At 45.7% G+C, this 23,001-nt stretch overlaps 1 protein-coding gene across 1 annotated transcript in view; it reads right to left on the bottom strand.

Annotated features, from left to right (window-relative positions):
• Positions 1 to 22,788, bottom strand: part of ERICH6B (glutamate rich 6B) — a 65,097-nt gene extending 42,309 nt beyond the window's left edge. The window contains exons 1-3 of the mRNA XM_082700635.1: positions 22,743 to 22,788; positions 16,036 to 16,087; positions 5,802 to 6,197 (exon numbers count right to left, since the gene is read on the bottom strand). Coding sequence (XP_082556761.1) covers positions 5,802 to 6,135 — 334 coding nt within the window. The 5' untranslated portion in view covers positions 6,136 to 6,197; positions 16,036 to 16,087; positions 22,743 to 22,788. The remainder of the gene's footprint in view (positions 1 to 5,801; positions 6,198 to 16,035; positions 16,088 to 22,742) is intronic.
• Between the last annotated feature and the right edge of the window lie 213 nt (positions 22,789 to 23,001).

The following is a 23,001-nucleotide window of genomic DNA, read 5'->3' as shown; positions in this document are numbered from 1 at the left end:
AACAGTCACCTTAGAGGCAATACGGTGTCACTAAATTCATATCTTTTAATAGTTACTCTGAATGTAAATGAGCTAATACTCCAATCAAAAGACACAGGGTAACAAATTGGATAAAAAAAAAAAAACAAGGACCATCAATATGTTGTCTGCAAGAGACTCATTTTAGACCCAAAGACACCTTCAGATTTAAAGTGAGGGGGTGGAAAACCACTTACCATGCTACTGGACATCAAAAGAAAGCTGGGGTGGCAATATTTATATCAGATAAATTAGATTTTAAGCCGGTCTATAGTAAGAGATGAGGAAGGACACTATATCATACTTGAAGGATCTGTCCAACAAGAAGATCTAACAATTTTAAATATTTATGCCCCTAACATGGGAGCAGCCAATTATATAAACCAATAAATAACAAAATCAAAGAAACACAGACAATAATACAATAGCAGGGGACTTTAACACCTCCCTTACTGAAATGGACAAATCATCTAAGCTAAAGATCAGCAAGGAAATAAGGGCTTTAAATGACACACAGGACCCAGATAGACATCACAGATGTATTCAGAACATTCTATCCCAAAACAACAGAATACATGTTCTTCTCTAGTGCATGTGGAACATTCTGCGGAATAGATCACATCCTGGGTCACAGATCAGGTCTCAACCAGTACCAAAAGACTAGGATCATTTCCTGCATATTTTCAGACCACAGTACTTTGAAACTAGGACTCAACCACAAGAGGAAAGTTGGAAAGAGCTCAAATACATGGAGGCTAAAGAACATACTACTAAAAAATGAATGGGCAACCAGGAAATTAAAGAATTTAAAAAATTCATGGAAACAAATGAAAATGAAAACACAACTGTTCAAAATCTTTGGTATGCGGCAAAGGCAGTCCTGAGAGGAAAATATATAGCAATACAAGCCTTTCTCAAATAACAAGAAGGGTCTCAAATATACAACCTAACCTTATACCTAAAGGAACTGGAGAAAGAAGAGCAAAGAAAGCCTAAACCCAGCAGGAGAAGAGAAATGATAAAATTCAAAGCAGAAATCAATGAAATAGAACCAAAAGAACAGTAGAACATATCAATGAAACTAGGAGATGTTTCTTTGAAAGAATTAACAAGATTGATAAACCCCTGGCCAGACTTATCAGAAAGAACAGAGAAAGGACCCTAATTAATAAAATCATGAATGAAAGAGGAGCAATCACAACCAACACCAAAGAAATACAAACAATTTAAGAACATATTATGAACAACTATACACCAGCAAATTTGGCAGTCTGGGAGAAATGGATGCATTCCTAGAGACCAATAAACTACAAAAACTGAACCAGGAAGAAATAGAAAACCTGAACAGACCCATAACCAGTAAGGAGATTGAAGCAGTCATCAAAAAAATCTCCCAACAAACAAGAGCCTAGGGCCAGACAGCTTCCCAGGGGAATTCTACCAAACATTTAAAAAAGAATTAATACCTATTCTCCTGAAACTGTTCCAAAAAATAGAAATGGAAGGAAAACTTCCAAACTCATTTTATGAGGCCAGCATTACCTTGATCCCCAAACTAGAGACTCCAACAAAAAGGAGAATTACAGACCAATATCCCTGATGAACATGGATGCAAAAATTCTCACCAAAATACTAGCCAATAGGATCTAATAGCACATTAAAAGGATTATTCACCACAACCAAGTGGGATTTATTCTTGGGCTGCAAGGTTGGTTCAACACCCAAAAATCAATTGATGTGATACAATACATTAATAAAAGAAAGAACAAGAACTATAAGATACTCTCAATAGATGCTGAAAAAGCATTTGAGAAAGTAGAGCATCCCTTTTTGATCAAAATTCTTCACAGTGTAGGGATAGAGGGTATATACCTCAAAATCATCAAAGGCATCTATAAAAAACCCACAGCGAATATCATTCTCACTGGGGAAAATTGAGAGCCTTTCTCCTAAGGTCAGGAACTCTCCTTAGGCAGGGCTGCCCACTATCACCACTGCAATTCAACATAGTACTAGAAGTCCTAGCTTCAGCAATCAGACAACAAAAAGAAATAAAAGGCATCTGAATCAGCAAAGAAGTAGTCAAACTCTCTCTTTGTAGATGATATGATATGATACTTTATGTGGAAAAGTCAAAAGACTCCACTCCAAAACTGTTAGAACTCATACAGGAATTCAGTAAAGTGTCAGGATATAAAATAAATATTTTATATTTATATTTACTTATATTAAATAAATTTATATTAAATTATATTAAACATTATATTAAATAAGTATTTATAAAATAAATTAAAAAACCAACAACAAGACAGAAGAAAGGGAAATTAAGGAGTCAATTCCATTCATAATCGCACCCAAAACTATAAAATACCTCAGAATAAATCTAACCAAAGAGGCAAAGAATCTGTATTCAGAAAACTATAAAAATACTCATGAAAGAAATTGAAGAAGACACAAAGAAATGGAAAACCGTTCCATGCCTATGGATTGGAAGAACAAATATTGTGAAAATGTATGTGTTACCTAGAGCAATCTACACATTTAATGCAATCCCTATCAAATACCATCAACTTTTTTCCAAAGAAATGGAAAAAATAATCCTAAAATTTACATGGAACCAGAAAAGACCCCAAATAGCCAGAATAATGTTGAAAAAGAAAACCAAAGTTGACAGCATCACAACTCTAGACTTCAAGCTCTATTACAAAGCTGTAATCCTCAAGACAGTATGGTACTGGCACAAAAACAGATACATAGATCAATGGAATAGAAGAGAGAACCCAGAAATGGACCCTCAACTCTACCGTCAACTAATTTTCAACAAAGCAGGAAAGAATCTCCAGTGGTAAAAACAGTCTCTTCAACGAACGGTGTTGGGAAAACTGGACATCCTCATGCAGAAGAATGAAACTGGATCATTTCCTTATACTGTGCACAAAAATAGACTCAACATGGTTAAAAGACCTCAATGTAAGACAGGAGCTCATCAAAATCCTTGAGGAGAACACAGGCGGCAACCTCTTCGACCTCAGCCGCAGCAACTTCTTCCTAGAAACATTGCCAAAGGCAGTGGAAGCAAGGGCAAAGATGAACTATTGGGACTTCATCAAGATCAAAAGTTTTGCACAACAAAGGAAACAGTCAACAAAACCAGAAGACAATAGACAGAATGGGAGAAGATATTTGCAAATGACATATCAGATAAAGGGCTAGTATCCAAAAATCGATAAAGAACTTCTTAAACTCAACACCCAAAGAACAAATAATCCAATCAAGAAATGTGCAGAAGAAAAGAACAGACATTTCCCTGATAGTTAAGAAAACCATGCAGAGGGATTAAGTGACTTGCTCAAGGTCGTGCCCTCAAACTCAGGTAGGTAAGCTCCTGAGAGGGGAAGGAAAGAGTGTTCTTTTCTTTGTGATATACTCACATCTACCTCCAAACAGACAAATACACGGCATTCCCGCTCCTCAGTCCCCATCTGATCCTGTGGCAGGCATCACTAGTTGCTCATGGCTCTCTTTCTTGCTGAGGCGAAATTGGCCCTCACAATCTTCCTTGACATAGTGCTCCCCAACTAGTCTCTAGCAATTAATCCATCAACCCAAGCAATAAAAGCCCATTTGTCATTTCTAGAGCCCATTTCCAATCAGTTTCTAAAAGATGTTTCTAAAAATAAATGCAGGTGCATGCATGCATGTGTGCATGTGGACTTATGAATGAAATTGAACTTGACTTGTTCGCATGTCCTGAGCATTTGCTAGGGGTCAGGAAGGCACTCCTGTGCGCAGGGCTCAACAAATTTCTATCTTAAAGGTATTGGCAAAATGTTCCACATTAAGAAATCTTGATGTAAATTCTTTTAAAAAGTTCCGAATCCTGTTGTAGACCCTCCTTAATCTAATGCTTAATTTAATGTTTTGTGAAGTGTGGCTTGGTACCCTGGGTTTTCACACACCAAGACATTCTTCCATGTGCCTTTAAAGGCATTTTAGCATTCCTCTACAGTTTTCTCAGTGCCTTTCCAAATTTTGCTAGCAGGGCATTTATTTTCAAAGCTTTTGCTTTATACACAGTTCCATTCACTTGACAGCATTGTATTTGTCCCACTGTCATGGGTAATATATTTACAAAGGCCCAGTGCATACAGGGGACATGTTAAGAATGCTTGATTCATACTGTGCAAAAGAAATGGCCCGAATGCTATTTTTCAGAATTAGAATTACACTTGGTATTTCAACAGCAGGGACACTAGGATTCTGAGAGGGAGCTTTGTATGGCAGAGGCACATACCAAAGAGAGTTTCCCAGAAGTAGAGGTATCACCTCTCCAGTTCCCCCAGCGAAACTTCCACAAGGGTAGGAAGAACCTGGGTTGATGCATCTGGTTTGAGGAAGAGGGGCGTAAATGCCTGTGTTGAGTGCTAAGAACAGACAGCTCTTAGGATGTAGGCAGTATGTAATGAGATCAGGATTTAAAAATTCAAGCTGCCTGAGTGGCTTGCAGGTGGTAACGGAATCAGATCCAGAAAAATAATGTTGTCCTATTTCTAGGTCAATGTCGTGATGATGCAGATGACTGGGATTTTTAACTTTCTGAACCTAGTTGGATATGGCCCTGCAGTCATGTCAGCAAGGGAAGACACCACATGGACCTCAGAGAACGTGAGAATCAGCCACCTCTAACAATGGCACAAGGAGGCCATAGTCAAATAATAAAACCCAACTTCAGGAAAAGGTGGCAATCGCAGGAATGGTACTGGAAAAATGTCAGCCCTAGGGTAAGAGAATTCACTCCAAATACTCACAGCCAGGGAAAGATGAGGCCTGCCAGGGGCCCGGCAGGCACTGGGAGAAGCACTCTAGCGTGTGTGGACCTAGCAACAGATTGCGGGATGGATTCTGGGAAATAATTAGAGGTCACTGATAAAATTGAGCCCTAAGGATGTTTAGCAAAGTGCTGTTTGAAAAAGTAACAAAAACCACAGTAGAAACAATGAATGATTAATAATAATCAGGAATTGATTAACTAGGGCTTGCAAATACAATACAGAGTGATGTAGCTATTAAAATGATTTGTAGAAAATTTAATAACATGAAATGTATTCCTATAAGTATGAATTCTTATAAGAATGTAGTATATGTATTATATGTCAACTGCTTTTTATGATATATTTATGTATATATAAATGTATATATAAATTATTTTATGTATATATAAATTTTATGTATATATAAATTATTATATGTAAAGCATAATATACCTTAAAAAGCAGGTGACTTTAAACCCTGGAGAGGATATATATATATATATGTATCTCCCCACATATATAAAGGGTAAAAGTGAATCCCCCCTGGGTGGTAGTGATGGTTACTTTCTTCATTTTTCTTACATGCAGTTTCTCAAACATCCACGATAAACATGTATTACCTGTGCAGTAAGGAAAAGACACAAATTATAGGGTCTGTTCGGTTTGTTTTGTGCATGAGTAGGGGCGTTCTGTTCAGTGGGCCTCTCTGCTCTGTGGGCGCGCTGCCTGGGGGCACGGCCATTGAGGCTGGGTGGAGACCTCGGTGAGTCCTGAGTGGGCCTACACACCGCGGGGGTTTTGGCAGACTGAGCTGCGGCTTTATTCCAAGTTAGATCTTTGTTCCTGGGCACTGCGGTGAACTAGACTTGCTGTCTTTTAGGGCCCTCACCTCCCCAAGTCCCCTCCCTGACACTTTTCCTCCATACACATCCTCCTTTCCTTTCAGATACTGTCCCTCGTCCAGACACTCACCGTCTTCCAGATACTCTTCCAACAGATCCTCTGTTTCTTCCAGATGCTTTTTCTTCTGCAGATGCTTTCTCTCCTTCAGAAACCCCGGAATCTCATACAGATAGGGGTTCTCTTTCAGAAACCTTTCCTCCTCGAGATACTCTTCATCGGAATAGATTTCCTCTCCCAGATACTCACTGTCTTCGGGAGATAGATACTCTCTCTCTGAATTCTCCTCCTCCTCGCTACCTCCTTCCTCGGAACATAAGGTCTGTGTGGAGTACCAGAAGGTTGTGGGAAGGGAAAGAGGGGAAGGCCCTGTTCCTTCCGAGGACTGATTACTTCCAGCAGACATTGGGGCAGCATTAAGCAGAAGAGACCTTTCAGCAAACAGCAGTAGGCAGTCGCTTTACCGTCCTGGGAACCAAGAAAGGAATAGCATCCCATTAGTCGGTAATTCCCACCACACATTGCTTTAAATCCATGTTTGTTCACTCATTTCAGTCAGTAGTCATTGGAGGGCCCTTTGAGTGTGCAGACCAGTACATGGCGGTCCATGAGAAGGCACATACAAGGAGGAACAGGGTTTTACCCTCAAGGAGCTGGTAGGAGAGATCACAACCTACGGCAACACCTTTGCAATTACTGCACAATATGAAACGAGGGAGTGGTTGTGTGTCTGGTGGTAATGTCATCAGGGAAGACTTTAAGGGATCCTTCAAGAACGATTTATCACCACAGTAAGCGAGACAGAGGATGTCTAGCAGGAGCTTGAAATCTGGCGTGCAAACAGGTTTCTAGCCACAAAGAACCAGGCGCAGTGCGAGAGGTACCAGTGGGTGGTACAGACACGGGGACCCGGGCCTCGGCCCGTGGGCAGCGAAGGGGTCTGCCAGGCGCATGCTCGAGGCCCTGTGGGCTACCCACCCCTCTCTCACCCCCCCCACCTCGCCAGAAGCTCCACCCACCGTTCATTCCCTCTGCAAACACTAATTTTTACTTCCCAGCTCGCATACACCTGGGAGTGCCTAGGCTTCCCCAGGAAGTCTTCTGTGCTCTACCCTAAGCTCCCTCTACACTCTCTGCATTTTCAGGAAAGCTTCTGTTTTGCGATATGACGTGGTTTGCTTGCACAGCTGTCTTTCCAACAGTGTAAAGGTTCTGAGGGCCAGAAGATGGATTCTTGTTTAAAAATACACTTGAATCTTTCTACTCTTCTCCATCGCCACTGACTACCCGCAGTGAGCCGTGTCATTGGCCAGCGGGATTCCTGCAGCCCTTTCCAGACTGGCCTTCCTGTGACCGTGGCTACCATGCCCCTAACATTCTCCGTGGAAGAGTGTTCATGGGAACTAGAAATCAGACCATGATCTCCCGTGCTTCAGCTTCCTCCAGAGGTTTTCCCCTGTATTTGGAATACACTGTAAACACCATTCCATGTCCCCATAGGCCCTGTGAGATCTGGCACTGCCCAGGCTCTCTGACTTTATCTCCTGCCACCCCTTCCTCTGTTCTCCGACCCCGTGAGTTTCTCTTGTAGCACTTACAGTATTCCTGATGACGTTTTTTGTTTACTCATCCAGTCTTTCTTTTCCACAAGACTGTCAGTGTCTCAGTGACCGTGTCTCATGCTTAATAAATCTCCAATAAATTTATGATCGGTGACTGAGCGAAGGGACGAAGGAGTTAGCTCTAGAGTACTGGGTCCCAAAGTTTTAAAAAGGATGATACTTATTCTGCACAAGGGGATAGGTTGAAGAGGCTGCTCATTGTGGAGGCCAGGGTCCAGAATCTTCCTGTTTGCTCCAAGGACTTCATGGGTCAGTATCTTGGCCTGCCTTTTCTTTCAGATCTTAGACCAGGAAGCTCTGTTTTAGGGAACTGGCCGGATAAGATCATAGGCTCTTTTGCCTTCATGTGGGCAACATGATGCCCAACATGAGAAGTGTGAGGTGTGAAAACACTCACAGTGGGTTGGTGGGCTTATCTGTCCACCTGCAGTGCTGCTAGAACCCTTGGATTATCAGATTCTGATAGGATTATCCTGGGGCAGTGTGGTGAACCGCCGGGGTGCTGCCCAGCTGTGGAGACTGTGGTCTACAGACAGTCTCTAGCCACTAGTTCCTTCAGGAACTGCCCTGGCTGCAGAGCCACCTTCCAGAAGTTGTGCCCTTCTCAGGGCAGCCCGCATCTGGTGACTGAGCAGGGTGGGGCTGGGGGTGGGGGGCTTTGGGGAGTGAAAGTCCGGCAGATTCTAGCAGGTCAGCTTTGACAGGCGGGCCTGCTGAGCCTGTTCCATAAGACCCTTCACTCTGCCAGTCCTTCCCCGCCTTTCTTAGGCTTTGGTCCCAAATCCCCATCTGATATGTCACTGATGGCACGTCAAAGGTCTGCATTTTTTAGTCCATTTCCAGGCCACCCACCCTGTGGCAGGCAGCGTCACAAAGCATAAACTGACTGTGGGATTGGGGAATGTGAAGGGGAAAGGCCTCAGAGGTAGTTTGGGGTTTAAGAAGGTGGGAGGCTGGGGAGTTAGCTGAGCTGCCTGGGGCAGGGTAGAGTGTCCTGGCAGAGAGAGGACTGGGTAGGAAAAGTCAAGGCAGAGTCAGTGAGTGGAGCGCTGTAGAACCTGTTATGAAACATTTTGTGCTGGGTGCTGACTGGGAAGGTGAGAGGATTAAAAACTCCCCAGGAGGGGACTCCTGTAGCCATCTACCAGAAACAGGGGACCTCTGTCACTCTGTCACTCTGTTCCTCTGTCACTCCCAGCTCTGGAGTCTGCGCATGTGTTTTCGGTAGGCTACCTCAAACGGAGCACTGTGAGCCCTAAATCCCAGAGGCGAGGGGGAGGAGATCACCGGGTGAGCTATGGGCAAGTGTGGGGGCCTACAGTTCTGTTTACAGGAGCCTCCTCTGCTTTAAAGGGGCCCCTCCAGGCTTTTTTTTTTTTTTTTAAAGATTTTATTTATTTATTTGACAGAGAGAGATCACAAGTAGGCAGAGAGACAGGCAGAGAGAGAGAGAGAGGAGGAAGCAGGCTCCCTGCCGAGCAGAGAGCCCAACGTGGGACTCAATCCTAGGACCCTGAGATTATGACCTGAGCCGAAGGCAGCGGCTTAACCCACTGAGCCACCCAGGCGCCCCAGGCTTATTTTGACTTAAAATCTGAACGTGCCTGTTACTATAGCTGTCTACTCCTGATCCCCCACTCGCTCCTGAGCCTGGCTTCCAGTGGGAGAAGGAAGGAGCTGGGGAAGATGAGAGCAATCAGAGACGGGGTCTCTCCAGCCCTACCCCGGGAACGGTGACAGCAGGGGTGGGCACAAGTCCTGCCATCAAAGGCATGCTTACACTTTAGGGTTCTCCTGTCTTTCATATTTTCTAGCTGCTCGAGATAAAAGGTCAGAATCCCCTGGACCCTGGAACGGCCCTGAATGCATTTATCATCAGCATGCTGTCATTCAGTGTTAGGGACCTTTTTTTACCCCCGGTTTCTCACCAGGCCTTGTAAAAAGGCTCGGTCCGCTGCACTCTCATTTCAAAGATCAGAAAAGAAATTGCACTCTCGACATTCTCCCTTTAGTTCTGCTAGAAACTTGTAAGAAAAACCATCAGGCAGAAATAAATAAATATCAAGGCAACTTAATATCCAGTGTCTCAAGGCAAACATCCAGGTTTTGACTTGTGATTTGGACCACGACTCATTTTGACCCTGCTTTCTGAGACATTGCGGCTTAATTTCTGTGGTCACAACAAGAAACACCCACTCTATAATGGCCGATTATAGGTCATTACATTTTAGACTGACTTCACAAAATGGCTGTGTCAATCAAAGCCAGCTGGCAGACATTCTACTCAGCTTAAGTCATTAAAAAAAAAAAAATACAGAGTGAGTATTTAGAATTGGCAGAATTCACAAAAAAAACAAAGAATTCCAACTTCTCCTGGAGACAGGACTCTCAGGCAACCCAGCACTGGCTTTCCCATGCGGAGACGGTGCTGCTGAGGCGAGGATGCCTTCCTCCAACGGGGCTGAATGTTCCATTTCTGCTTCCATCCCCACCACTACCTGTCATCTGCTCAGACACCCAGGCAGCCTCCTCCTCATATAGGTCCTGTTGTTTTGTTTAGAGTAGAGCCATGGCTCTCTGTCTCTAGCAGAAGTTGGAAACTCGGGCCCCTGGGTAGCTCAGTGGGTTAAGTCTCTGCCTTCGGCTCAGGTCATGATCTCAGGGTCCTGGGATCAAGCCTCGCATCAGGCTCTCTGATCAGCAGGCAGCCTGCTTCCCGCACCACCACCCCCTGCCCCCCGCCTCTCTGCCTACTTGTGTGTGCTCTGTCAAATAAATAAAATAAAATCTTGAAAAAAAAAAATGAAACACAGAGTTTGGACTACATGAAGGTTTAACTGTAGCTTTGCCACCTTAAAAAAAAAAAAGTTAGAAACCAAAAGATATACAAAAGGACAGATGTTTCTCCCACTTTGCCTACTCATGCACTGGCTTTATCTTTCTGGCCCCAGAGAGAGATGGGGTCTTTGCTCCAGGCTCTTTGGTGCCATCATTACACAGGTCAGCACTGCACGCCCTGCCTACCATGACTGGCACGTAATAGGCACTTGGTAATACTTGTTGAGTGAAGAAATGAAAGGGCAGAGCAAAGTCTTAATAAAAGACTATGTGCTTTGCCAAGTATATTTACTGATTATGTGCATATGCTCATTTAATGAAGAGGGGTAGAACTTTTGTATCAGAGGTCACCGTAGGACCACAGTCTTGGAGACTTCGATCATTGTAACCCTTTCCACACTGCACTGTAAGTAAGAGGCCAGCTGATTTCTCTATAGTGATTTTTTGGGGGGATCTCAGTTTTCATTCTGAGAGGTTGAGGCCAGGATCCCCAAACATTCTTGGTTTGAAATATATGAGGAAGACATAACTGGCTGATCTCATGAAAAATAACCACCACCTCTGGCTTCGAAGTGAGTGACCCAAAGAAAGGCTCCGTGTTCTGGTTCTGGTTTTTTAGATAAAGAGATTAGTAGGGTTTCCCCACTGGTTTCTAAGAGGGGAAGGTGGTTTGCTCCTAAGTTGTTTTTTGTACCTCTGCCTGGGGCCATGGCCCTACAGACTTGCTGCTGGGCTTCATGCTTTGGAAATCAAGTGCAAGCAAAGGAACTTGCCGTTGGGTGGGAACAAAGTCCTTGGGGCAGGAAAATGGACTGCTCCGTGAGAATGAGTATGTTTGCTTTGTACAGCTCTTGAGGCCCTATGTGATGGCCCTGGGCAGTGAGAGGATGGAAGGATATACTGGGACATGTTTTCCCAGTTTGACCAGCACAGGTGTCCTCCCCTCACGCCTCCCTCCAGTCCTCCTCCGCTCTCAGGACATCAGTACTGCGATGTTTCTGGGGAAGCCACCCAAGGACCTCAGTGGACCCTTGGTCTGCTAGCACCAAATGGCGGTTCTTTGTCATCACTATCCTCCCGCTTTGCGTTCTCAAAATAGAGGAAGGCTCTGGCTTCTCTGACAGGCAAGGCAGTTGGAGGTCCAAGCGCCCTCTGGTCCCTGCACAGGGTCCCTAGAGGGGCCTCCGTCTTGGTGTCCAGCTCCCTACCTCAGCCAGGTCTCCCTTGCCAAATCTCCCCTCCCCCAGGGTCCTGTGCGCACCTGTGGATGGACCCTTCCAGGTCCAGCCCTGCCAGCCCCCCTGTTCTCCAGCAGCTTTATAGACTGGCCATTTCCTGGTCAAAGACTCAACACTGTTTCCCACAGAACTGGTGCAGAGGGTCAGCAGAGGAGGGGTCTGAGTGGAAACGGAAAGGGAGAATTGAAGCAGGAATGAGAAACTTCTAGAAGAGCAGGGGGGCGTGGTGGTCAGGATCTGGGGCCAGGTTTCCTGGGGTCAAATCCAGCCTAGCCACTTACATGTGACTTCAAGTGAGTTTCTGAACTCTCCTCTGACACAAGTTCCTAACTAGCATCGAATATAAGTGTGTGTGAGTGTGTGTGGGGTCCGTGCCTTATTTAGTTCCTGGTATCAGGAGAGAGTAGAGACTGCTTTCCGCTCTCCTACTCCCTGGTAGTGACTGCAGCCTAGTGAGAGGGTGGGGGATTAGAGTCTGTCTGTCGTTCAGTCCAGGTCTTGGCTGCTGGGCCCTGGAGGAAAGATGGCCGCACGCATTGCCAGAAGCACCCTCACCCTCCGGAGGCTGAAACCCTCCCTGGAAGACTGCCTGGCCCATGGGAATTTTACGGTGATGTCTTTCTTGGCCAGGACATAACTTTCTGTATTGTGCGTCAGTCCGCTTCCTGACTGTCAGCCCTGATCTCAGGAAGCTGTTATCTAGAAACAAGAGATGGCCTGGTGGAGGCTGCTCGTTCAGCTTTCACATGGCTGTGATTCAGCAGCGCTCGAACTTCTTCGGGGCCTTTCTCTGACTTCCACTCTGTCGTTCATCCTTTTCATCCCTGGGGGAGCCACAATAAAGGGTTCTCACTCCTCTTCCCCCTTGACAGCCTTTGAAGTGTACGGAGGTAGCAGGCAGACCTTTCTCCAGGGCCCCGGGCTCAGATCTCCCACTCCTTCTTGACATCTCTGCTTGACATCAGCCAGGCCACCCAGACTTGCTGGGCCCAAACTGCAATCCTGCTCTTCCTCCCTGGGCCCCTCAGCTGCCGACAGAGTCCTGCAGTCATCCCTTCTTTCCTCCTCACCCTGCAGCCCGGCCACTAAGAAGTGAAGCTGGCTCCTCCTTCAAAGGGTTTCCCATTTCCCACCCATCCCCAGCTAATCAGCGCCCCATCTTGCCCCAACTGCCATAGCCCTCTGCTAGCGGCTGATTCTCTGCAGGTAAAACCACGGTCCCCTCACCTCACCCCTCTGCATAAAACCCTGCAATTGCTCACATCTTGCACTGAAAGGCAAAGCCCTTTCAGGCCTGCAGGGCCTTCCCGCCTGGCCCCCATCACCTCTCCTACCTGTCTCCTCCTGCCCTCCTTCCATTCCTGCCACCCTGGTCTCAGTGTTGTCCCAAACATTGCCAGGCACTGTTCTACCCGAGGCCTTCGCTCTACTGTCCCCTGAGCCCCGTTCCCTGGGAACCCTGACCCTTCTGCTCTTTCCTTACTTGCTCTAATTTTTCCTTTTTCTTCCAGAGCATTTATCACTTTCTAACACACTGAGAACTTGATTCATTAATATGCGTATTGCCTGTCTCCTCTCACTGAAATGTAAATTTCCTGAGCACAGGGATCTCTGTTTTTGTCACTAAGTTGCCCAAGTGCCTTGAACTGTGCCCCACACGGAATAATAAACATTGAATGAATGTGTGAAGCCTGATCCCTCCCAGTCCAGAGCCCAGGCCCAGTGTGAGCGTAGCCATCTCCCTGACACTGTGGGCCATGCCTGAGAACACTTAGCTTGAGGCTCTGTTAGTGCATTCAGAGCTCTGACTCCAATAGGATGATGGGTCCGTTTCCTGTCTCACTGGGACTTAACATCTTCTTCAGCTCCTCTCCGCTATTTTTTTTTTTGGACTGCCATTCATTTCTGAACTCTCCAAGCTTCCTAGTATGTGTGTCTTCATGAAATCACTGATACAAATGTCAAACCAGAGAGCCCCAAGGACACCACCCAAATCTGTCCTGCCATCTTCATCCATCAGTCAGGAGAGGTTGGGGGAAGGGAATGAACATTTCCATGTCAGCCACTGCTCTGGCCTCCTTAGTCTTTATAACAACCCCTAACGGAGGCACAGTCATCTCCTCTTTATAGATGGGGCTCTGCATTTAAGGGAATCATAAGGGCTTACAATCTTTAGAGGGTCACAGTGCCAAAAAATAGTTTACAGAAAGAAATTGGTTTTTTTCCTGAGCATCAAAAAGCTGAAGTGGGGAGAAATATCTTACTACATTGTTTGCTGAGAAAAAAAAAGGAGAGCGAGAGAGAGGGCCTTTTTAAGGAATAAGGCAGCTTTCTCTAGGCAGCTGGCAGAACCTAGTCTTTGAGGCTCCTCCCCCTCCGCCCTGGGAGCCCCCTGCCTGAGGCTCCTCCTCTTGGCTCTCTGAGCACGACCCCCCCCCCCCCCCCCGCCGTGTTCCCTGAGGCTTACCCCCTCCTTCTTCTCTCTCTGATGCCCCTTTTCTCTCTACTGTCTTGGAGGGGGGGGGGTCCTCTTCTTTGGCTCCCTGGGACTTGCCCTCCCTCAAGATTTCCCTACTTCGCTAAGGCATGGTCAGAGAAATCCAGTTCCATGTGACTTGTTCTTTAGGGATCCGTGCTACTTATCACCTCTCCCAAGTGCTTCCAAACTCTTACAGGAAATGTTCTAGAATTGTGCCCAGCATCAATATCAGACTCACTGGGACTTAATTTGCCACATCTGCCTTTTCTTTTCCTTTTGTCTAAATCAGGACAATGTTCTCCTGTTTCTAGATTTGGGGTTCTACTCCCATTCTCTAAGCTCCAACTATTTGTATAATCCTTTAATTATACCAGTAAATGGGCCTGATTAAATTTGTTCATTATGGCATCCTTGAGAGACAAACACGATTATCACCGTTTTACAGTCAATAGTCAGGTTCCGAGAAATCAAATGATTTGGTTGGTTAAAGTCAGACAAGTAAAAAGTGACCAAACTAGCATCTGGACAAAGGTGTGCCATTGCAGAATGGTACCCCCCCTTGCCCCCCACCCACTATCTTGTGGGTTGAGGGACTGTGTTCTTGGGAGGGCAGCACTTCCTGGGGCACTGGCATCAGTTCTCAGCACCCTCCTACCACCCCAGGTTAAACAATCAAATTCTGTGATAAAGTATGCAGGATGAGGTGAGGGGCGCAGGGGAAATGAGGTTTGTGTCATTACTGAGAATTTCCTATGTGCCTGAACAGAATAAGGTATTTTACTTTTTTTTTTTTTAAACTTAAAGATTCATAAAAATCAAGTAAAGTGTTACTATCCTATTTTTTCAACTTAGAAAACCAGAACTCACATATTTGGGATTCCACCCTGCCCAATTCCAAGTCAAAACCATGCTGCAAAGAGGCGAGAAAGATATGTCATCTTTCCAGTTTTGATAACTCAACTTCTTAGCGATTCCCTTAAGCGGAGAGGCCCGAATGGCAATTATTTAGAAGACTCGAAAAATATTATTTAGGGTTTCTATTTGCTAAAGGAAAATTCATTTAGATGGGAAAACATCCCCAGTTAAAAGTTTACTGGACTAATCTTGAAGAGTCATATAGAATGCCTTTGAATTGACTTCCCTCAGATCTTCAAAATTATATGAAATGAAGTGGGATTATTGAGAACTGTTTTAATAGATGATATATTCATTTTCAGGTAGTTCAATTTAGGCTCTCAGTAGAAGTGTATTTTGGGTGTGCCCAGTGGACACTAGCCATGTACTGAGGTATTATGTTCTCAGCTCATGGGAGCACACATGGAGGCACCTGACGGGGCCATGGGCAGCAGATGACAAGAGATGTGTCACTGTCTTGGTTGTGCTTCAAGCTGAATGTGGGATTTTGAGTATGTTCCCTGTGTCTCCTCCCCCTTGTGTCTAGGCTTCTTGTCTCATTTGTAATCTCAGTGGGTTGATCTAGAAGGGCTCTGGGTTCCTTCTGGGCCTACAAATCTAAGGACTGTCTCTTATTTAAAAGCCTTAGGGCAAGTTGGGTTATGGCATTCAGGTTTGTTTCTGATTTAGACTGTCCTTATGGTGATTGTGGCCTAAATACATGTCAACCCTAGATGGGCCTGGGGCAGTACCCTGTGGTAAATCTTACTAGTATTTCTATAGCCAAACATGTACATTTTCACAGTAAGTAGGATAAAGAGAAACTTTAAATGGCTCCACATCAGTGTAGGTTGGATTTTGCTTTGAACCAAGTTCTAGCAGTTCAGGTTTTGTGGTCAAATGAGTTGGCCACAAACTTACCAAGAAGACTCTCAGTTGTCAGAAATTTTTTTGGATTTCAAAATTGGTGGACATTTGGCTCTTGCGTTATATTTCTTGTTGGTGGTCACATCTGGGAATTACCTAATGTAGTGTTCTTGATAGGAAATGCAAGGAGCTTAAAAATTACTAGAGGAAAATAAAATCCACTTTGTGGAGCTCCATTGCTATTTCTGGGATTACAGGGTGTCTAACAGGGAGGACAGTGTGAATTATTTGCAATCATGACCGTGCAGCCTTCAACACCTGGGAACAACAGGGGTTATGACCAATTACGCTCATGGCTCCATACTTACGATGTCAGGGAGTGAACTGAGTCCAAGCCAAGAGATTTTTCAATAATAACAGCTGAAAGAAAAACGTTTTCTGGTTAGCTCTTAGTTATCCGAAAAATTAGCCAGAGAATACCTTAATCCCTAAGAATATTAGAAAATGGCTATTTTCCCTATGCTAATTTGGAATGGTTAACTTTTGTGCTACAGTGCATTTCTTCATTAACCTTCCTTGGTCAGTAGCTCTACTTGAATCTTCACCATGGAAATCAAACCTAAGCAGCCCTCACTTACAGAACCTCCCTTTCCATCTCCCCACTCCTCCCCATCTCTAAATGGTTTGACCCATCTGAGCACTGATGCTCCCTGGGCACTGCAGAGAACTCACAAGATGCTGTAGTAGATTTTAAATTTTTGAAGAAAATAGCAATACTCAGCATCTGTTGGGTAGTGTATGAAAACCTAATTTTTGATTATGCTGTCTTCCTTTTAATTATGGCATATTTTGCAAAGCTGGGTTTTTGGCAGTTGTTGAGATAAAAAGCAAGTAACACGCAGAAATTAGTGTGGAGTAGAAAATGAGGGTGGCCATGTGCAATCAGCTTCCAAGATCGGAGAAATCACGCAATGCCCAATGAGCACACACGTTCTGTTAGAAGGTCATCGTGGCTATTCAAGAATGAAATTAAAGTGTAATTTATTCTTTCAGTTTCTATAGTAAGTTGTGACATAAATCTGTGACATAAAGATGCACAATATTTATTATTTAGATATAACTAATAAATGAAAACTGTACAGATTTCTTTGGGTGTAGGGGGGTGCTATGAAAAATTCACTGAGCCACTAAGGGTACCATGAGCTGAGAAAGTTTGGGAACCTCTTATATAATTCATATACTTGCTCAGATATAGAAATTTGGAGTCATCCTTGATTCCTTCTTATTTCGTCCTCCCAAATATACTAATCAATGTATTAAGTCTTCTTGGCACCGTCTTCCAGAAAATGTTCTGAATCCTTCCTTCGGTCTGCTACTGCTGTGCTCACCCTTGTCTAGCCCATCACTTCTACATCTACTTCTGTGCTTTGGTTCTTGCTCTCCGATAATCCACTCTTCAGAGGCAAGCTTATTATTATTATTATTATTTTGGAAAAGATTTTTTATTTACTCTAGGGGGATAGAATGTGTCGTATGTGTGTAAGCAAGCACTCATGGGGGAGGTACAGAGGGAGAGAGAGAGAATCCCAAGCAGACTCCCTGCTGAGTGTGGAGCCTGACACGGGGGTTGATCTCACAACCTTTCTTGTGAGATCATGACCTGAGCCGAAGTCAAGAGTTGGACATTTAACTGACTGAGTCACCCAGGCACCATTCTACTCCTGCCACCTAGAATGATGCCTGGCACATAGGAGGAGGTTAATAAATATTTGTTAAAATGAATAAATGGGTGATTATTTCACATACTTGTAACTTTGGATCATTCACTGATGACTCTTAATGGAAGAGATCCAGAATTTGTGTCCAGAGGGAGGAAGTCAGTAATTTCATTTGCTGATATGTTTGTATGTAAAAATACATTTATATGCAAAATATGTTTTACAAACCAGGTAATCTAATCAAGAATTTCCTATATTTTCCAGAAAGAGACAACTGATTGTTATCCTATATGAACAACACTTTTCTTAGCGGTACTGATAGTTTATCATAAATTTGTATGGAATTGGATAATTAATGAACAACTCCATCATTTCATTTGTTATCTTTTGTAATAGGCAAGCTCCTCCTACCCCTTTTTTTTCTTTCCTCTTTTCAAATTAGGAAAATGAGATAGAGATGTATTAAGGGAACATTTCTACAACGACAGCATTAAAAAAAATTATTTGAGAGAGAGTGAGCAAGAATACACATGCAGTGGGGAGAGGCAGAGGGAGAGGGAGAAACATGTTCCCTCATGAGCAGGGAGCCTCATGCAGGACTCGATCCCAGGACCCTGGGATCTTGACCTGAGCTGAAGGCAGATGCTTTAACCAACTAAACCACCTAGGCGCCCTCTATAACATGGGAAAGACATGATCTGGCCTACACCCACCAATGTGTTTTCTTAGACAACACCAAATCCAGGAAGGGGGCACAGGCAGAGACAGCAGGATCAGGCATGGAATTATTCAACATCTCTGGCAAACAGCAGTGGGATTAAATCTCTTTAATGAGATTAATTCTGAAATACTAAGAGCAGTTTGGCATATCCCCCAAAGCACAAAGCATTTGTATCTATATAAGATTAAAGGAGTTTTCACACAAAGCAATTTTCTTTTTCAACATCAAAGCGATGCTTCAGAGGGGTTGCTTGAAGGAGGCACACTGCAAGAAATGTGTTTCTTTATAAAAAAGATGGTTGCCTCGGCCAGGAATTGTATATGAGGCTTTCGCTACCCGGGACAGACAGAGCATTCATTGTTCTTCAAATCACAGGATTACGGAGAAAAGGAGACCAGGGGTTAGGAATCAGGTTGACAAACATCCCAGACAGGTGGTTACCCAGTGATAACCTTACCCAGGATGGGAGCTCAGTGCTTCCCAGAGTTGGACAGCTCTTATAATAAATAATGGCGATGATGCTGGTAATAATGATAAGAAAGATCACAGCCACCATTTCTATGTGTGAGACAGTGTATTTAGCACATAACGCATTACACAGACTTCTGTTAAATCTTCCTCCCTTGGGCTTTCAACCAGCCTTCCAGGGTCTGTTCTCTGGAGCTACTCACAACAGATTTGCTCTACAGAGAGCTACAAATATTCAAAGGTAGCTCTTATGTACTGTACCTTTTGTTTTTTGGGGGGGTTTGTTGTTGTTTTGTTTTGCTAAACTTATTTTTGAAACTGAGAACCAGTATTCATGTGGGTCAGTATTAAATTTCATCTTGCTGGCCCCTGCCTCACCCTTCCAGGCTGCTCAAATATGTGTGAATCTGAGTCTATCATTCAGTGCTTATTAATCAGACCTCATAAAATGTGCCAGTGAAAATGATAAGCTTGCAAGGATCCCTCCTATCCCTTTTTCCTTTCTTCTTTTCCTCTTTCTTCCACAAACAATCGACTTTGTACGTGCCAGATACTGTCAGGCATTGGGACTGCAAGATTGCGTAAGGCGTATCTGTAGACCTCAAGATCTTGCTTAAGCAGGGAAACAAAAATAAATTAAAGTACAGTATAGTATGATTAGGTCATGAATGCAAACAGAGGAGGAGCATGTCAGCTGGACGAGTGTCTGTAAGGGGAGAGAATAGGGAGTGAGAAAGCCAGCACTATGCCTGGCTTCTAGGGTGTGGGGCCCACGAGGGAAACAGGCAGTCCCCACTTAATTCAAAGTGAGCCAAAGGGCGTTCTGGGGTTGGGAGGGCAGGGGGTAGGCTTTAGCCACCATAAAGACATGGAAAGAGGATTCTGTGTAGAGGGAGGAGGTGAGGGGAGCTTGTTTATGAAGCGGCTATGCCACTACTGCTCAGCGATACAGACCCTTCTCTCTCCTACCTGCCTAACCAGGGTGTCTCCTCCCTTCCCCCCGGGTGGACCTCCCTACAAAATTAAGTTCAGCTGGCTTGGCTAGTGGGTCTAAGTTTTCACACGGTAGACTGGAGAGGCAGGGAGCATTCTAGATTTCAATGAGACACCAGGGAGACACAATATGAAAGAGGAAGAGGGTTATTTGTGACCTGAAAATGCCATTAGTCACTGGAAAAGCTGGTAAGACTGAGACCGAAGGGACTTTTTATTATGATTGCTTGTGGGGTTCTAACAAGCGTAATTACCCAGTCATTTAGAATGTAACTATGAAGACTGAAATCCTCAGGAATCAAGGCAGAATGGCTTATCTACTCATGTTCAGAGTCCAGGATGGTGCTGGGAGCCTGCAAGCTCCCAGGTGTTAGGAATTTTGTAGGACAGAGAACAGGTGCCCTTGGCAGACCTATTATCCCATGTTGGCCCCACGGCCTGTTCGAAGAGGGGTATCTCTGAGACAGTGAGCCCTTTCTAAGGAGAGAAACCTCAGCAGCCAAGAGGCGATGAGGTCCCATGAATTAGTGGGTTCTGGCCATTGTTAGGTGCTCAATCTCTCCTCAGTGCCTCCTGGAATTCCTGCAACTGTAGATGGTTGGTGGCCCAGATGGGTTTGATGAGGACTGAGGAGCTCCACTTGTTGTCAGTTCAGAAAATTATGGCCTGGGTGAAGAGTGCCGGTAGTGTTAATTACCCGTGTGAACACGGTTTGGTGTAACTCTCCGGGCAGAGTGCAAGGCTGTAGGCGCACGCACAGACCCGAGCTTTAAAAGCACAGCTTGAAGCTGGGGACAGACATGGAGCTGAGGTTTATCACAGTCACGCCTGAAAACAGGACTCTGGGGTTTCACTTGATTTGGAACCGAGAAGGAAGTTCAGGACTTGGGTGTGCTGCTTAAGCATCCCTTTGTTCTAAAAAGGTAAGGGCATCTGTCAAGAAGGGGGAGGATCTTTGGAGTTGGGAGGGATGAAGTACCAAAAGGAAACAAACTCTTTGTTATTAGGCCAGCACGCCCTGGTTTTGGTGGGATGGGAAGAACAGAGGTAGGTTGTTTGTCCACTAGGAGATTCTAAGCCACACAACCTGAAGTGAAGAGGTCAGGTAAACCCTTAAGATTCCAGGAGAGGGCCAGCAAGTGCTAGATGAGGACTCATGGCTGCCAAGGCCTTGCCTAATTGTGTATTTCAGTCCAGCAGAGCAGAGGAGGGAGAGCAGGGCTTCACTTGTCTTACGGGGCAGGAGAAGCCTCGGGCTTTGGTAGACAGTTGTATGTGCTCCTTTCATGAAGATAATGAAGAGAGATTTGATTTTAGAACAGTCCAGCTTATTCCGAGCACTTCCTGAAGGCTCGTGCATTTCCTATCAATCCTCCATGTTCCTAGCAGGCGGCCCTGTTAGCAGTGTTTTATTACTGAACATGAAGAATCAACTCTGGAGAAGGCCAGGGATTTGGCTGGCCACGGAGTGCCCCTAGTCCCAGTGGCAGCGGCCAATATCTCCGGAGCTGGGACTGAGGGATCAGTCTAGTGACCTGTCCTCCTGGGCGGGGCGTCCTCCTGGGCGGGGCGTCCTCCTGGGCGGGGCGTCCTCCTGGGCGGGGCGTCCACCTGGGCGGGGCGTCCTCCTGGGCGAGGCTTCTGTCTCCTCTTGGTTTTGTACTTCAGCATATTCATAGTCCTACTTTCTTTTCTGGAGGACGGGGTACACACTGACGCCAACTCTTCCAGAGCGGGATTTCTTTTGGGGGGTCCTAGCTGGCTTTGAAATTTCCTAAAGCACGTTGAAGTCTGTTCATCCTCTAAAACCCAACTCCTTAAAGTCACCTACTCTGTGAAGAGGAGCAAACTCCTCTGAAAAGACTGTACCCCCCATTCCCCCTCCAAATCCCCCCACCCCGAAGTTCTCTCATGCCCTTTCCTTTCCGCACTGTTGGCGTGTGCTGATCTGCCTCAGCCACGGGGTTGGCAGCCTTGCACAATTCCTGGCACGTGGCAGGATTTCCACAGAAGTCCATGGTTGGGATAGATGCTCCCTAGGAAGAAAAAGCACACAGGAGCCTGGGGGCACATACAGTTTCTGGTTTGCAACCTGGAGCTGGGCTGGGTGCGGGTGGCGGTGCTCAGACAGCAAAACCGCCGCTGTGGGAGAGAATGGAGTGGGTCACGGGAGCTTGGGTATGACTGGGGTGCTGCCAGCAGAGGCTCGGGAACTCTGGCTGTGGCCAGCGGAGAAGCCTCGTTTCTGTGAAGGAACCGGGTAAATGCAAGCCCTTTTGTTGCCGTGGCGGTTTCTAACCTCTCTAACTGGCAGGATTCTTGGCTGAAGGCAACTGCCTTCCCTCTTGGGGGAACAACTGGATGGCCCGCTTTGGTGAGTTCCATGATGCCATGCCTGGAGTGATCTGGATCCACATTTGAACATGCCAGGGGACAGGCACAGAAGTCAAACAAGTCTTTTGACCTCCCTTCGACCAATCAGTGCAATTTTAAACAGAATAGACACCCCAGTGTACTCATTAAAACATCATTTCCTAAGGCCCTTTTTATAAATAGAATTTCAAATATATCCAGGTTTGAACATGCAGGGAGGGTGGCCTTGAGCAGGCACTGGACCGAGAACACCTGTGGGACACCAGTCGGGGGCAAGCCTCACCATCTCCCTGCAAGATTAGGACCATTGTTTCTCTCCCATTTTAGAGGTGGGGGAAGGGGATGCAGGGAAACCCAATGAATGGTTTGCTTTGGGCCGCAGGAACAGGTTTGTGGGCAAGGCTGGAGTTTTCCATCTCCGGAATTCTTTTTCTGCTTAGCTGGCTGGGCTATGCTGGCCGGAAAGGAAGAAGTCATACTATCCACAGCCATAGTTTTTCCTTAAAATGCAGAGCCAGAAGGCTCCCTGGAGTGGCAGGGGCCCAGTCCTCCTCTGTTTGTAGTAATATCAGGAGCCAACACCGCCCTTTACAGAGGGAGGAAAAGCAGAGCAGGGGCAGAAAGGCCAACAGAGGGAGGGGCAGAAAAAGGGGAGAGACACAAAGAAGGTTGCCTGTGGATGCTTCTATGTTTTCTGGACCCCCTCCCACCTCCACACCGCTCCCAGGCCCCACCGGCCAGGCGCGGGCTGGAGGAGGGAGTCCGGGCTCCTACACTCGTTGGCTAAGGTGCGAAGCCTTACCCAAGCCGGACAGCCGCGCAGATCCCCACAAAGTCCCGGGGCTGCTCGCGTTTGTTTTAGTTCCTCGTTACCATGGGAACGGTGCCCCCACGCCGGGGGGGGGGGGGGGCGGGGGTGGTGGTGGTTTGGTAGTGGCAGGTTGGTTCCCAGCCTCCACGCTCTCTCGGCTTCCCTCCGCCAGCCTCTCTGCCCCTGGGGAGGTGCCCGGGCCACGGGGCAGTGGCTGGCCAGAAAGTTGTGCTCGTTATTTGCGCCACGG

This window comes from Mustela nivalis, assembly GCF_964662115.1.
Source record: "Mustela nivalis genome assembly, chromosome: 15".
Classification (NCBI taxonomy): Eukaryota; Metazoa; Chordata; class Mammalia; order Carnivora; family Mustelidae; genus Mustela; species Mustela nivalis.
The sequence above is the reverse complement of the archived record's forward strand: the minus strand, read 5'-3'. Positions and strand labels throughout refer to the sequence as shown.